Source organism: Chaetodon auriga, chromosome 19 (genome assembly GCF_051107435.1).
Source record: "Chaetodon auriga isolate fChaAug3 chromosome 19, fChaAug3.hap1, whole genome shotgun sequence".
In the NCBI taxonomy this organism is placed as follows: domain Eukaryota; kingdom Metazoa; phylum Chordata; class Actinopteri; order Chaetodontiformes; family Chaetodontidae; genus Chaetodon; species Chaetodon auriga.
In genome coordinates, this window is record NC_135092.1 from 12811549 (window position 1) to 12827097 (window position 15549).

Genomic DNA, 15549 nt, shown 5'->3' on the forward strand with positions numbered 1-15549 from the left:
TTCTGATGGTGCTTATTCCCATACAATTATCATCGACTGATATGTCCTTTTGGTTGTTGGGCTCAGACATTTTAAATGGGGACTCAAATAGCAGATCAGTACAATTTAAAACATGAATGATAACGCACACGAATCAAATCAACACAGTTCAGACAGGAAACATGGGACTGTTGATAAATGAGCAGAGAGCTCCACATGGCAGCAGACCATTCACGTGTGAAAAAGCTCAGTGTCTCTGTTCGCCGTTGGACTGGGGCCCAAAACCTCCTGGGGAATCGGAGATTGCAGCTGTGTGACCAGGAAATGCAGAGGATCAACCTCCCTCTCTGTGTTTGCTCCAGACTTGCTTGCATCAGAGCTTGTGCAGGCAAAACGCAGTGATTGTTCAAGGCTCAGAAAACACTTGTCACATAGTGATACTCTGAGGACTTGAGAGGAGTAAAGAAAACCGCTTTGTGTTTGCAGAAACTACATATCTATTAGCTGTATAAATACAGATTCAACGTTTCCCTCTCCTTTTTTGTCTCACAAGAGAAAATGAGCTCTGGGATCTTGTGTCACACTGCAGGCTTTCTTCACTAAGGTGGTGTTGAACTCATAATGACCATATTATTTTACAAAATATATTTCAAACCGACTTGATTACTGTAACGTACTATTTACTGGCCTCCTGAAAAAAAAACTTCAGCTCATTCAAAACTCTGCAGCTCAGTTATTAACCCGAACCAAGAGGAGAGAGCACATTAGTCCAGTTTTAGCTGCTCTGCACCGGCTTCCTGTAACATTCAGAACTGATTTTAAAGACCTCCTCCTTGTGTACAAAGCCCTTAATGGGCTCGGACCAAGCTACATTGCTAACTCCCTTGTTCACAATTTGGCTTCAAGATCACTGCAGTCATCTGCGGCTCGTTTACTGGAGGTTTTCAGTAACAGCCAAAAGAAAAAAATCAGGGTATTTTTGTATTTTTAAAAGAAAGCTAAAAACTTTACACTTTAGACTTTAACCAGCTCTGACTTCCTGATACAGGCCCGAAACTCGTATTTGATTTTATGCATTCTATGTACTTTATTTTCAATTTTTCACCATTACTCAGTGTTTTTATTTTCCATCTTGTGGCATCTGTATGCAAAGTTTATTAAGATGATGATGATTATAACGATTTAAGTATGTTCATGCTACAGAAAACTGGAATATACAGTGCACTCAATAGATATTCTATATAAACAGATACTTTTGAGACAAAGACAAACAGCCCCTCCCAAATGCCAGTGCCAAAATTTACGTATCAAAAGCTTGCTTCAGGTTGAATTTTCACACGACTATTGCAACATCACTTTAAGGGACAAAGCTTCATGATTTTGTCTGTACAAACCATTTCAACACCCCAGTATGAGCGCAACAACAGATTCTTTATTTTGTAAAAGCCAGGTCTACAGAGGAGAATATTAAGTAATATTAAGACCATTTTAGCATGTTTGTGCCTTTTAAATTAGGTGCATTATCACTTAGTGAACTACAAACAGTTCAGATGAGACCGGGATCATGAAAGCAATCAAAAGGGTTCAAGAACAAAAAGCCAAATCATGAGGACCCCAGATGTTTATGTTGGGACCTCAGTTTGCTGCCCCAGAAAGCTGAAATGACCCCTGCCGCTCACATATAAAACAACATGCGTAAACCCCACAGCAGAGCACGGCAGGCCAGCGCTGAGTCGTGCGCCCCCATGTGACAGAACACTTCAATGCCCACCTTTGAACGGCAGAGCGACACAGCGCGGCAGGCAGCCCGCCACTCGCGATAACTCGCGTTGGGGCAGCAGCTGGGCGGAAAAGGCGGGAGAAGACTGCCGCTTCCGCGTACGCGCAGCACAGATACAACAGTAGGGCAAAATGGACGATAAGTTAATATTGTCTGTATTTAATTATCCAGAGCTGTACAATGTCACTTTGCCGAATTACCGCTGCACAGAAAGTCGGGCAAATGCCTGGAAAAACATCAGTATCGTACTGGGTCTCCCATGTGAGTGTTTGGTTGTTTATTTTTGTTTTATCACAACTTTACTGCCAGTTATTATTTGCTTAGCCGATGTTGGACGTGGACGACTAAACAGAAATTAGAAGACATGACGTGTTTCTGGGACATAGTGGTAGTTCACGTGTCCCTTGCGGGCGGTTTGTATGTTATTTTTTTATTTATCCGCGCGAGTACATCCCGGTGGTGTGGGTAGTCGCGCGCACCGTGCTAGCGGTAGCAGCCGCAGCTCGCACGCCGTAGGCCGCGCTGCACAGAACGGCACGGTCCAGCTCTTCCACTGCGCCGCCAGCCGCGTGTCCAACACGGCACGGCAGCGGAGGAAACACGCTGAGCGTCACGGACTCGCTGTATTCACCGAGCCGCGTGCTTTCTCGTCTCGCTCGTTAACTGCGCGAGCGCCATCAAACCGAAAGCTTCTCGAAGTGTCGTGGAAGCGTCGGCGGCACGAGCAGCACGTTGTGTTGGATGAAATATGTGGGAGCCAGGGAGGCGGAGGGCCCCCGACAGAGATGGCATCAGGTGCGCGGAGTGATGGTCAATGATGGGGCGGCATGTAACGCTGACCGTGAACTAACCGTGACCTCCAGACGTGTCGTGAAATGACCAATTTAAAATAAAACTAGCGAGAATAAGCTTTTACCTTTCATCGTGTAACTTTCTAAACACTTAGAATGAAATACTAATAATTTACTTTCATTTTTACTTGGACAAAGTCGTGTTTTTGCTATATAATCAATACCCCATTATAAACTGCACATACATTATACTCTTTCTGTCCACTTTATTAGGTACACCTGTTCAATGAATGTAAGCCAATAGAGACAGATTTGCCACAGATTCTGCATTCTGGAAGATTGTAATGTTTTAGTTTAATTATGATTGTCGGGGCCACTGTGTACCACTGTGGACTACCATCAAATCCAACAGAGTGTAATCAACATCAGAGCTGAAGCCATTAGTTGATTCATTTGTCAAGAGAAAATTAATCGGCTGCTATGATTATCATTTGATAATTTAAGTCGTTTTCAAGGTAAAACACAACATTCGTATTTGTTTCAACTTCTGTTGTGTGGATTAGCAGATTTTATTTGTCTTATTGTTTTGTACATTGAATATATTTAGGTTTTGACCATCAAAACAAGTAATTTGAGGATGTCACCATGGACTTCAGGAATGTAATTTCTGACATTTAATTAATTAAACAATTAATCCATTAACCCAAAAGCTATGTAAAAGTAGAGCTTTTACAACTGGCCATCATCATTTAACTATTATTGCATCAGCTCCAACATGATATTTGTCTGTTGAGGGTAGAAGAGCATCAGACATTTCGGTGTCTGTATCCAATCAGTCTAATATCTGTGCAGCAGAGCAATGTCAGTTTAGGGAAATATTCTTATTGTAATCACATATAGTTATTGTTAAAAACTGGTTAGTTTTCTTTCGTGGATGTGCTGACAGTACTGTTTTCCCCTTATTCCTGTACATTATTTGTAGAAAGGGGGATTTTTATGTGGTTTCGTGCTCCTTACACTCTGATATTTTACTTTTCTAGCTGAGGAGTGTAAAAGGAAATGGAAGAACATGAGAGACAGGTACTTGAAAGAAGTCCGAATGGAGATCAAAAGCAAGAAGCAAGGGGAGATCGTGCAGAGTAGGTGGAAATACAGACAACTCATGAACTTTATTGCGCCCTTCACCGGCTCCAGAAGTGGAGTGGCAGACATCTGTGGCAACAATGACGACGACCACGACAATCCTGACAACGAATCTGGCAGCGCGGAGGGAGAAAACGCATCGTCAGAGTCAGCCAAGACAGCCCAGCCCATCGTGAAGGTCCCTGTGAGTGAACCTGACCTCAAACCCCAAGTCACGTTTGTGACGCAGCTCCCCTCAATGTCCCAAGACACACAGCTGGCTGTTCTGGCTAAAATGCCATCAGGCCCACAGATCAACTCCAACAGCAAAACTGGACGGAAACGACGCCTAATGCAAGAGTCTCTTTCACTGTCCTCTTCTCAAACTGCACCGTCCCCTGCAAAATGGCTGGTCAAAGACAATGGCACCTCATTTCCCAACAGGCCACGGGATGAGGATGAACTGTTCCTGCTGAGCTTTGTACCTGCTCTGAAGCGGCTCGCTCCACAGAAGAGGTGTGAAACGAAGATAAAGATCCAGCAGATCATGTATGAAGCAGAGTTCAACGTTGCACAGCCAGAATCTCAAGAGAAACAGCCGAAACCAGAAATGCGGGAGTAGGCCAAGCTGACTTTTTCTTTTTTACTTCATTCTGTTTTCTAAAAAACTCTTCCACAAAATGATCAAAATATCTATTTTTGCAGCACAAAGTGGTTGAGTTTGAAGTGCATCCCTTTTTCATATGGAATTATTTACATTGAAGACTTTTCTTTTCAACACATCTCAGTATTGAGCACATTAATTTTTCCACACCGTTCTGGTTTGGTGTGTCTTGATTAGTGTATTTATTAGATGAGTAAAGCTTATGGCCCCAGTACATTCATACTTTAGTAAGACAACAGACATACTTTGGTTAACATCTTTTATTTACATAGTTTTAATGTCAATAGAGTGAATTCACATTTAGAAAAGGGGTTTCATGTTCAATCAACCAAACTTCATTTTCAGTCTGCAATAATCTACAGTATTTTACATTTAATTACAGTGAAAGAAAACAGCAAAAGAAAACCTGGAGAGGAACACTGATAAATTCACCTTTCAACATGCATCAACATACTTTTTTTCAATCTCATCGAAAATAAAGAGGACATGTCTGGCATTGTTTTGATTCCAAAAAACGTGTATGATTTTGCTTCATTTTGCAGATGAGATGCACAATTTGTAAGATCGGGCACAGCTGGATAAAACCAATAAACAATATTCTTAGTTCATCAGCGAACAGAGAAACAACAAGGAGGAGGCACATGCTAGTTTTCAGCATGCAACTCAGCAGGATTCTTTGCAACAATTGAAAAAAATAAAATAAAAATACAAGCCTGTATGAATATGTCTCTTAACTGGAAGACATTTGACATGGCACAGTAGCAAAAGCACTGATGTAAATAATACAGAAATGTATGGCTCCCACTGTCACGACTTGCTGGGACATTAAGCCATCGTTAGTGTTATTAGCAACACCTGTGCTTTTCCTGCTACGGCAATAAGAGCAGGGCCAACGAACCCTAAATTAATTCTCAATAAAACTTACCCTAAAATTTTATAGGTATCAAGTAGGGTAGCAGGCCAAATACAGGCTGAAAAGAAATTACCACATAAAACACGGGACTGGAAGTGTGATTGACGTTAATGAGTACAGCGCACCGGTGGTCTTATTTTGTTAAGCAGAGTCGAACTTTAAATACAGTAACATCAAAATAATACAAAAAACAAAAGCGGTTATGTATGGGGTTCACCTTCAAAGTTGTTAAACCACTGATATCTTTATTTTGGGAAAAAAACTGCCTCACTCAAACATCTCTGTGTCAAGGAGAAACAAAAAATAACGGAACCAAAAAAAATATATAAAGGCAGAATCACGAACCATGATATCGGTCAAATCTTCCAAGATCTAGATTTTCCAATGCGTTTATGCAATCAGCAGCCAAAACATAATCACCAGGGCAACAAACAGGAAGAGTCGAGACAGAAACTGTTCATCCATGTGCTGTGGTGTCCCAGGGGCCGCTGTGTGGGAAATTGTTGAAGAGAGCTTGATATGCTTGATATGCTTTGATATGTTGTTGATAAAAGACACAGAGTGGTCATGGTGAGGTGTGCAAAACATAAATACCTGGAGGAGGCCTTCCATCATTGATGTTGAAAGCTGTAGCAAAAATACCAAATGGAAAGGCACCGATTCCAAACGACATTTGGAAACCCCCGTCTCCAAAGCCAAACCCTTGAAAACCCTGTGAAACATGAATTTCATCATTAACATGAAGGCATGTGACGGTTCCCTGTCAGGCCATGTATTCACAGCTTGTGTGGTAGAGTTAAACACACAGCAAGTGGGATGTGATGCAACAGCCAGTGCAATTTGTAATCATTCTCAAGAGATGTCTCTGCACCTCAGCACTTAGCATGTAATAGATCCCATTGGGAAATGTCCTTTTGTTAATGGATAAAGGACAGGTTAACACGACAGCACCTACATCATCCTGTGTAACGGTTTCATCATGAATGCATGCTATTCAACAGCTGGTGTTGCACTGAAAAATGACATAAAGCTGCCTGACATGTTTGGAACAAAGAAAATATTAATCTGGCTCAAACTCATGAAATCAGATAGTTATTACCAAGCAAGTACATTTGTGCATTGTACTTACACCACGGTTTTCTGGCTCAGGCCTTTGACCTTGTGGTCGAGGGGGTGTTCGTTCTCTAGAAAACAGAACCACAGTTTGTAAATGCCATCATCAAACTGATATGCACCTTTTATACATCCACAACATATTTAAAAAAAAGTCTAATTCTGTTATTACTCTGAACCAGTGGTATTAAATGAGGGATGACCAAATGTAAATGGAACATATTTATCACTACAGAGTCCGGGGGGGAGTATTGTGATTACATCATACATGAAGTGTCAGCCTGTGATACTAAACTAAGGTACCCACCTGGGGTCCTGTTGACCTGTGCTTCCCCGCCCATATAAGGGGATAACTTTGTCTCGGCTGATGCCAGCTTTACACACTGGACACACCTGTCTGTTGGGCCTGGTCTCCAACCACTGCACAAATACAAAGAGATATTAAAGACCTGACTGCATTTGCTAGACTCTACCAACAGCAATGCACTGGCACTTGAAAGTAGTGAAAAAGGAGGAAACAGGTTGGTTTGGCTTACCTGATGCAAGCATGGCCAACTGATCGAGAGGAGACGCACAGAAGATGAGAGATGAGGTGTTGGTACAGGGAAGAGGTTTGATTAGTGAAACAACCTGACTGAGCAAAATGTACCCTTACCAAAAAATGGCATACATATATCCTGTGTTCACAAAAGAAAACAATTCATCACCTTACAGTTGAGGTCAGCTCAACAAGACAAAGGCTTCCTGCTTTGGGATTTATCTTCTATTAATGAGTAACTAAATTGCTGCTGTCACTACTGATATCAGACCAGATGCTAAAGGGGGGGGGGGGTTTCTGTGGAACTGACCAAGATGATGGAATCCAAACATGTTTGCTTATACACACACACTTTGTTACACAGGTCGCCCACACCTTGTATTTGGAGACTTTACTTTTATATAATCAGGCATACGCTTTTCAGTTTTATCATAAAAAGTTGGAAAAGCAATGACATTCGTGTAATAACTACTATTAACAAACATTGTGTTTATTCTAGAGAAGCACTTTGACACAGTATTTGAAATATGTTGGCATTTCTGTAAGTGCAAAACAGGCTCTGTCTTACAGACATGGCTGGTGGTCTGTAAACCAGCACTCTTTTACACCGTTACTGTTAGAGTAAAGGTTTCAATAATATGACAGTCAGATTAGTCAGACCTGCCTGTGGCCTGAACGCCTTGGCTGAGGTGGGTTACAATCCAAAACTGTAAACATGAGTCTCAGACAGTTCTTACCAGAAGAGGTGTCCACACAGGCTGATCACTGCATCCTTGGCGGTGTCCAGACAAATATTACACTCGAAGGTGCTGTCCTGGTTGCCACTGTCGGCCGCAGTCGAGCTGCTGGATCCGGGACTTGGGTTTTCAGTGGCCGCAGTAGAGCCAGAGGCTGGCGGGGGGGCAGCGGTGGCCATTTAAAGATGGATACGCTCAACAAGGTGGGGTGACTCCGCTGGCACCCAACTCTTCAAAATGCGGACATAGGCAACCCAGCGGGTGGGGGTTCGTAGCTGGCAAAGAGGAGAAGACGAGACACTGACCGCGATACAAGTAACTCTCATAAGGAGTGAAACCGAGTGAAATTGACCGCGTGCTAGCTATCGTTAGCTTCCATCTACAAAAATCATTACTGAGTTGTTAACGTCAGCAAGCGAAGAAGACTGAGGGAAAATGACAGTGTTACTGTCTAGCCGACGAAAGTGTTAAGCGTTAATCAACACTGTCGTCCACAATGTTATTTACTTACTGAAGAGCAAAAAACTTGTTGAGAACTTCAGTAAATATCCGTTCAGGTGGTTGCATCACACATCCGCAGTACTGCTAACCGGAAGTAACGTTAAATCCTGGTGGAGGCAGGGGGCGTGGTTAATCCTTAAGATTTACATCCCTCAGTCAGGTCTGTCAGGTGCCCACGACAGCCAATCAAGTATCAATATCTTTGAGTTGAATGGGTTTTTTTTTGGCTACTGTAAACATATCACTGACATATGACCGTCTTAAAAATGTGAGACATTTTAGGAAACAGGTGTTTATTTACACATCCAGCAGACACATTGGGCTACACTGTCATTCATTCATAGAGTCATGTTTCTGTCCACCTGGCGAACGGAAGTCCCATTATATTTTGTCATTTTTTAACGTTGTTAATAAAAAAAAAAAAAAGATAATAAGAGCAGGTTTCATGTGTTTTATTAACTTAGAAATATAATAGTATTATACAACAGCACTGCTTGCTTGTGAGGCTGCATTAAATCAAGTCTTATTTATACAACTTTGCAGAATAAAGTTAAAGCAACATCAGAATGATTCATTTTGTTTACTGCCCTGTAGAAATGCTAAATATGCATCAGTTTCTAGACAAAGATTGAAATTTAGGTATGTTTTTCATAGAGGGCATGTAGTATACTTCATAGTTATCAATTTTAGCAAATTCAAAATACTTCAAATCATCAAGCTAATTTGAGCTTCACAGATGTGACAACACACAAACAGACAAGGAATTCATCCACACTCCTGTAAAAATACAAAATATTTGAGTGTCAAGATTTATTTTTTTTTTTTAAGTTGAAAGATGAAGTGCTCATCACTGATGACAAAGATTTAAATGATATTTTTAATAACTTCCATTGACTTAGACTTTGAGTGATTAAGACCACCCGTACGAAAATCCTCCGCCATTGCCTCCTCCATCCCTGATGTCAAAGAACGCTTTAGGGTTCGTTTAAAGTCATTACCGATGAACACATAGAGAAACGGGGATATGAGGCAGTTTGCTGCAGCCAGGGTGGCCCCCACCTTCAGGCCAGTTTGCAGCACTTCCAGGCTGTGGTTCTTAATGTCCAACTCTAAGAGGACAAAGCTATGATAGGGGACCCAGCAGAAGAAAAACGACAAGATGAGTGCTGCCATGACTTTGTAAGGCTTTGTTGACTTGAGGGTCAAACTTCTCAGCTTCACACCAAGCACGAAGCAGCAGAACACAATCATCAGGAAAGGGATCAGGAACCCGCAGATGAAGCGAGTCAGCACCACGGCATTGTGGTTGGAATGGCCCATGTAATTGGTGTGGCACTGAGTGACTGAGCCATGGACTGTAACTTGTCTGAAGACCAGCGAGGGTAATGTTAGCAGCGCAGAAAGGAGCCACATGAGGAAAACAACTGCATACGCCTTGCGCACCGTCCGGTGGTTATGTGACCACACAGGACACGATATCATGACACAGCGATCAGCGCTGATCAGAACCAACAGAAACACACTGCTGTACATGTTGAGAAACAGGGCGAAGGAGGTCATCTTGCACAAGACCAATCCGAAAGGCCAGTGTGAGGTGATCATGTAGAATACCTCCAGAGGCAAAAAGGCACAGAACAAAGAGTCTGAAATGGCCAGACTGATGTACCAGGTGGTGTTGACAGTTCTCTTCATTTTCCATCCACAGATCCACATCACCAATGAATTTCCACCAAGTCCGACAACAGATATAATGATATTGACTGCCACCAGGACATGAGTCAAAGGAGTCTGAGCGGTACTGAAATTCAATGTTCCACCTGTGGTGAAGTTCTCAGTTTCATTGTCTGGAGTATAATCGTCATATTCTATATAATCCAATTCCATGCTGGTTACTTTTCCTGAAATACAGAACACAGTGTCTGCTTTTAAAACACACACAAACATAGATGATTCTAAAAGTTCCTAATTTTATAGAGAAAATATATTTTAGCTTGTTACATAAAACACATAAAATGTCCTTAAGTACTCACGTTATGTCTCGACAGGGAGTCGTTTACTATGAACTGCCTTCCTCCTGGTTACCAACAGTGCAACTGGATTCCACTTCTCACTTCTGTTTCCTGGCCAGTGTTGCTGTTGAAAGTGACAAAAAGAATTGATATGTCATGGAACAAATGACTGTCTGCCCACCTCTCACTCACCAAAGACACATTTCATCTTTGTGGGCGAGTTCTTTTTCAGAAGTTTAAGAGAGGTGACTTGGTCACTGAGGTTAAAATCCTTGAGAAAACAATTGTCTTCTGATGCTTTTAGGTGGACATGTCAAGTCTTACAACATTCTATAAAAACTGTTGCAATCTCACAAAGGAGATCCCCTTCAAACAACCAAATAAAGAAGACAACTCACATTTCTTAACCAAGGGTGTGACTACAGACCATTTTACCAGAACTGCAGTGTTTGCAAAAACACAGGTCAAGAGTGATTTCCAGTTGCAATGTTTGTTTTAACTCAGAGGGAATCATCAGTCAGTTAGTTTATTTTAAACTGTAGGGCTGTATTGAAAAAGTTTCTTTTCTTTTTTTTTATCATTTATTATTTCATTTATACATGTAATTAAGGTGGTATTTCATGTCTCATTTGGAGTAATTTTAATTCTTATCTGCTTTACGAGGGACAGTTGTGAGTGTAACAAACTCAGTGTAAAGTGTGCAACAGTCGAGTGAAGGAGTCTGCCAAGACCCCCGAGAGAAGAGAGTAAGGTTACAGTGTCACATTATCAAAACTTCTCCTCTTCTTAGCAAGTGTAACAGGACAACATGTGGTTGAATGACACATGTCTCAGTTTGTGGCAGTAACCACACACTTTGCCTATTAAACGTAGACACACACCTGAGCTCTTGTTGTTTATCAATCCACACAGATCATTTGTGAAATTATTATCATATGATCATCACAATTCACCTAAGAAAGGATATCAGCAAAGGCTATTGACAAATATGCATATTTAACACAACTAACGATGTTACTGCCCTACACTTATATCTTGAAATATCAGTGTTGATATAGTCTTGCAGAAACAACAAATGGCAGGAAGAGGAAGTTTTTGAATGTGCACATTTTGCACGTTCAGCATGTGATTATTTCCACATGCTTGAAACTGTGAAAGCTTCTGTATTTATAAGTGTTAAGGAATGTTTTTACATCCTGAGTAGATATAAACCATAAGTATGGCATATTTACATTTTAGATTTTATCACTATCATGTCACAAGCCACGAGACATATTAAATATCTGCCCACATTATCATAGTGGCCAGACTGCAAATTTATTGAGCAACTTCTCATTTTGAACTTTTCATATCAGGCTCTGCAGTGACGTGTTTTTAGGAACAGTTTCCTAAAAACACCAAAGTTACATAAGAGACAAAAAGATGAGTAAATTATTTTCAAAGAATAGTCACAAGCCAGCTAACTAACAATCTGTGTGATTCAAGCAAGCATCAGTTTTCATAAAAGCAGTCAGTTCCACCTTTGCCCTTTAAAGACCCCATCCTGACTTCCATTTATTTCATATAAAGAAGTATTCAGATCCTTTACTTAAGTCAAACTTAATCTCAGTTTGACTTAAATAAAGGTTTATTGTCAGTAAATTTGGTGTCAAAATTAAGTTTTCAGAATGATCCCTTTTATATGTTTTAGATAATAATGTACTTGCATGTAGTGTACTAAGAACAACTTTAAGTACTTTTACTTTACCCTAAGTATTTCTGCTTTGTATTTTCACTTTGTAGTATTGCTGCTTTTACTTAAGTAAAGAGTCAAAAAGTCTCGGTGCTTCTTTCACCAGTCATAGTGTAATTTCTGACAATACACCTGGAGTACAGGTAAAAAGTAGTCTGAAATACTCATGGAAACTACAAGAAGCCATCCTCAAAACTGTGTTTAAGTAAATGTACTGTCCACCACTGCTCATTAGGATGGATGTCTACCAATAAAAGTCAATGTCACCATTAAAAAATAGGTATTATTTTCCTTAAATTAGAGCTGAAACAATTCCTGGATTACTTGATTGATTGATTGATTGATTGATTGATTGATTGATCAGTGCAAACATAAGTCTTTAGGATAAGACCTTTGAAGAAGTATCCTTGGACTCTGAGAACTTGCTGCATAATTTGTAATAATTTTTGACATTTCACAGACTGAATGATTAATCAAAAACTATTGCTACATCAATCGATAACGAAAATTACCGAGCCCTTCGAGGGTCACGGCGAGTATTATTATCATTATAATTATTTTCATTACTGGATGAAAATAAATATACTCTCCATCTTCCCCTGTTTACTGCGCAGTGCGCATGCGCAGATGTGATCAGATTAGCCCCACCCCCTGCTTGTGACGTGTAGGACGGTGCCAGACTAGCTCGAGCTGCTCTACTTTTTGAAACTGCGCCATTCTCGTATCTGTGAACATGGCGGGTACCGTGGCGAACAAGTGTCTCAGTCCTTTGGCTTTTGTCACCAGGAGGCTGTCAGCTCCGGAGTTCATCACCCGCTGCTGCTACCACCCAAAGGTAAAACATCTTGTCTGTCGTAGCTTTCCTGAACGAGGCAGTGTCACAGTGTGCTCGGGGCTATTTGGTTAATGTTTACAAATATTATCCTAAGCTAAATAGGACTAACTTCATTATGAGCAGCTAACAGTGGCTACACAGCTCAGGTAATTAAGATAGATGAAGCTTGGTGACCACAAGAAGCTAGTTTATACATGGTTGACTGCACAAATACCCCAGATTACATCAGTCTGCTTTCACATGGGTTAGCTCCATATCGCATCCACAGGGGAGTGACAGAAAGAGATAAATACCCCCTCATGAAAGGCCAGGACGTTAAATAACATTTGTTAGATGTTTCTTTCATGCTAGCTTGTTGGTAAATTGAAGACCAGAATAACGTCACTAATCTGCCCCCCAGCTGGCCACTGCCACAGCTTTAATGCTTGAATCACATCCCATTAATAAGATTTAAGGGTTGACGAAGGAGCACAGTGTGCTAGAAACCTGTAAATGTCCAGTTACACCTGTGGAAGAGTTGTATTTTCACAGAGGATGCAGCATCTTTTAGCTAATCTAACACAGCAGCCCACCTCAGATTGGGCGTCACTGTGTGATGTGACTGTCTTATGCAACATGGGGACACAAAACTGTGGCTTTTACTGAAGGGCTTTTTTTGGTCTGTGAAGCAGAGTGAACACTGCCTATTAACTGGTGAGCATCCAGTATGTGTCTGTTTTGCTTTGAAGATGTACGGCGTTTATTCTGGGCCAGAATAAGCTGAAAGATCATATATGTGTGGATAAGTAAATTTTGAGAGCAAATACGAACATGCTATAGTTGTATGTCACATATATGTATTAAATGTAGTCCCATTTAGGACCTCCATTGTCATTGTGATATAAGTTCAGCCACATCATATTGTTTTGGTCACAATGACTCAGCAACTCATGGCAAGGGGGGCGAGGGGAGGGGGCAGGATGCAGGAGCTAATCGACTGCACAATGAAATCCGCTCCTAATCTGTTTATTTCAATGTCCTTTACGTAACGGTGAAAACTTGTAGTTGTATAACGGAGATGCTCAAGACTTCAAGATTTTCTTTTTGTGATTGTAGGAGAATGCAAAAAAGCCTCCCTGGATGCTGCTGTTATTACACTTCATCACACTTATTTTGTTATTGTGGAATAAGCTCAGTCACTTTGCCGTGTTTCTGTTCTTTTCTGTTTGAAGGTGGTGGATCATTATGAGAACCCAAGAAATGTGGGCACGCTGGACAAACAGTCCAAGAATGTTGGGACTGGCCTGGTGGGTGCGCCGGCCTGTGGAGATGTGATGAAGCTCCAGGTATGTTTGTCAGTAAGCGTGGATGGATTACACCCTTTTGTATATGCACAGAGCCATTAAGACTGAATTATGTTCAAAGTACTTGAAAGAACCACACACAGACTTTGCTATATTACATTCTTGTTTTACCATGTAGATGGTGCTAAACCTTAAATGATCTAGTTTAGCATTGCTATAAAGCATTTCCCCAGTTATTTTTCAGAAAAAACACAGCGTGCAATTTTCTCAAACAGTTATTTTAATCCACTGGTTGAAAATGAAAGGGCCATTTAAATTTTTTAAGAATTGTTTTGTAACCATAGACTTGTAAAATAAATGTAAGAGTGTTTTGCCCTGTTGGCATTTGAGTAAAACTCTAAAAATTCTCCTTTTGACAGATTGAGGTGGATGACCAGGGGAAGATTGTGGATGCCAGGTTCAAAACGTTTGGCTGTGGCTCTGCTATTGCCTCCAGCTCTTTGGCCACCGAGTGGGTGAAGGGCAAGTCTGTGAGTGTACACACTTGCACACATGACACTTCTGTTTCTGCCTCTTATTCATTCTGCTCTGCTCGTGTCTGATCATTGACTGGAACGGTTTTTGTGCTCACTGGAACTGTGTGCTTATCTTCCCAGGTGGACGAGGCTTTGATGATAAAGAACACTGACATTGCCAAAGAGCTCTGTCTTCCACCGGTGAAACTTCACTGCTCCAGTAAGTTTCCAGTAAATTCTTCTAACGATGTTCCTCTTTTCCAAACTGCTCCACACACGTACGTATATTTAACCTGTACTTGTTTCTCCTCAGTGCTTGCGGAGGACGCTATCAAGGCTGCCCTGGCTGACTATCGTCTCAAGCAACAGGACGACCAGCAGGAGGCAGTCAGGGCCAGCAATTAAAGGAGCCCTTTCACTCTGAGCTGGCTGCCACTGTTTGCTTCCTGCTGCCAAGAAGAGAAGTAGCAGTAGTCCAGCATCACCACCTCACTTTCCTGCAGTACTGATGAGGCACACCTAATAATGTTGTTGACTTGTACACCGTCGTCAACCCTCTGTAGCAGTGTTACTCCGGGTTTCCTGTATTAGTCTGTGCTCCTCTCGCCCTGCATACTGTACCTTTTAGCCTGTCACGTAAACGCACAATGTAAGCACTGTTTGGGTTGTTGGTACAAAGCTGAGCCTTACTTTTGAGATTGTGTTACATTTTAAGATTTTCTGAAGAGTTTCGATTTTGAATGAAGTGATGGAGATGTTGATTAAAGCTTACAGCAAAGTATCCTAAATGCACCCCCGAGCACTGACCTTTTGATACGCAAGTAAGCAAAGTGGCTTGAAACAATGAAAGGGTCCACTGGTTTTCAGTGTAATTTATAAGTATTTAGTAATGCTTCCTTAACTGTCTGCAATAAAAGTAACCTGAATCATATTCGGTTTTGATTGCAGTGTATTTTTCTGAGCAGCCTGAATATTATGACATTTTTTAGGTCAGACGTTCTGATCCGTCATAAACAGAAGAGCACAGGTGGAACTGA

The 15549-nt window shown here is 41.2% G+C and overlaps 4 protein-coding genes across 5 annotated transcripts; 2 read left to right on the plus strand and 2 right to left on the minus strand.

Annotated features, from left to right (window-relative positions):
* Nucleotides 1–1839: 1839 nt before the first annotated feature.
* Nucleotides 1840–4602, plus strand: LOC143338487 (uncharacterized). The gene is made up of 2 exons (XM_076758924.1): nt 1840–2020; nt 3591–4602. Exons 1-2 carry the CDS (start codon nt 1891–1893, stop codon nt 4292–4294), a joined length of 834 nt encoding a protein of 277 aa, XP_076615039.1. The 5' UTR covers nt 1840–1890; the 3' UTR covers nt 4295–4602.
* rnf185 (ring finger protein 185) lies at nt 4585–8234 on the minus strand. The gene is made up of 7 exons (XM_076758925.1): nt 8149–8234; nt 7638–7912; nt 6899–6917; nt 6670–6782; nt 6379–6433; nt 5844–5961; nt 4585–5737 (listed from the first exon to the last, which is right to left on the minus strand). The coding sequence occupies exons 2-7, from the start codon at nt 7814–7816 to the stop codon at nt 5640–5642; spliced, it is 582 nt and encodes a 193-aa protein (XP_076615040.1). The 5' UTR covers nt 7817–7912; nt 8149–8234; the 3' UTR covers nt 4585–5639.
* Nucleotides 8235–8573: 339 nt separating this feature from the next.
* LOC143338165 (chemerin-like receptor 1) lies at nt 8574–10451 on the minus strand. 2 transcript variants are annotated; one of them, XM_076758378.1, is made up of 3 exons: nt 10340–10451; nt 10169–10271; nt 8574–10036 (listed from the first exon to the last, which is right to left on the minus strand). In XM_076758378.1, the coding sequence occupies exon 3, from the start codon at nt 10020–10022 to the stop codon at nt 9003–9005; it is 1020 nt and encodes a 339-aa protein (XP_076614493.1). In that variant the 5' UTR covers nt 10023–10036; nt 10169–10271; nt 10340–10451; the 3' UTR covers nt 8574–9002. The 2 variants fall into 2 exon arrangements, with proteins under 2 accessions (XP_076614493.1, XP_076614492.1); XM_076758377.1 differs by having other exon boundaries at nt 10169–10451.
* A 2090-nt stretch (nt 10452–12541) lies between these two features.
* LOC143338396 (iron-sulfur cluster assembly scaffold protein IscU-like) lies at nt 12542–15443 on the plus strand. Its single transcript, XM_076758756.1, has 5 exons — nt 12542–12714; nt 13926–14039; nt 14417–14527; nt 14654–14732; nt 14826–15443. Exons 1-5 carry the CDS (start codon nt 12613–12615, stop codon nt 14915–14917), a joined length of 498 nt encoding a protein of 165 aa, XP_076614871.1. The 5' UTR covers nt 12542–12612; the 3' UTR covers nt 14918–15443.
* Nucleotides 15444–15549: the final 106 nt, after the last annotated feature.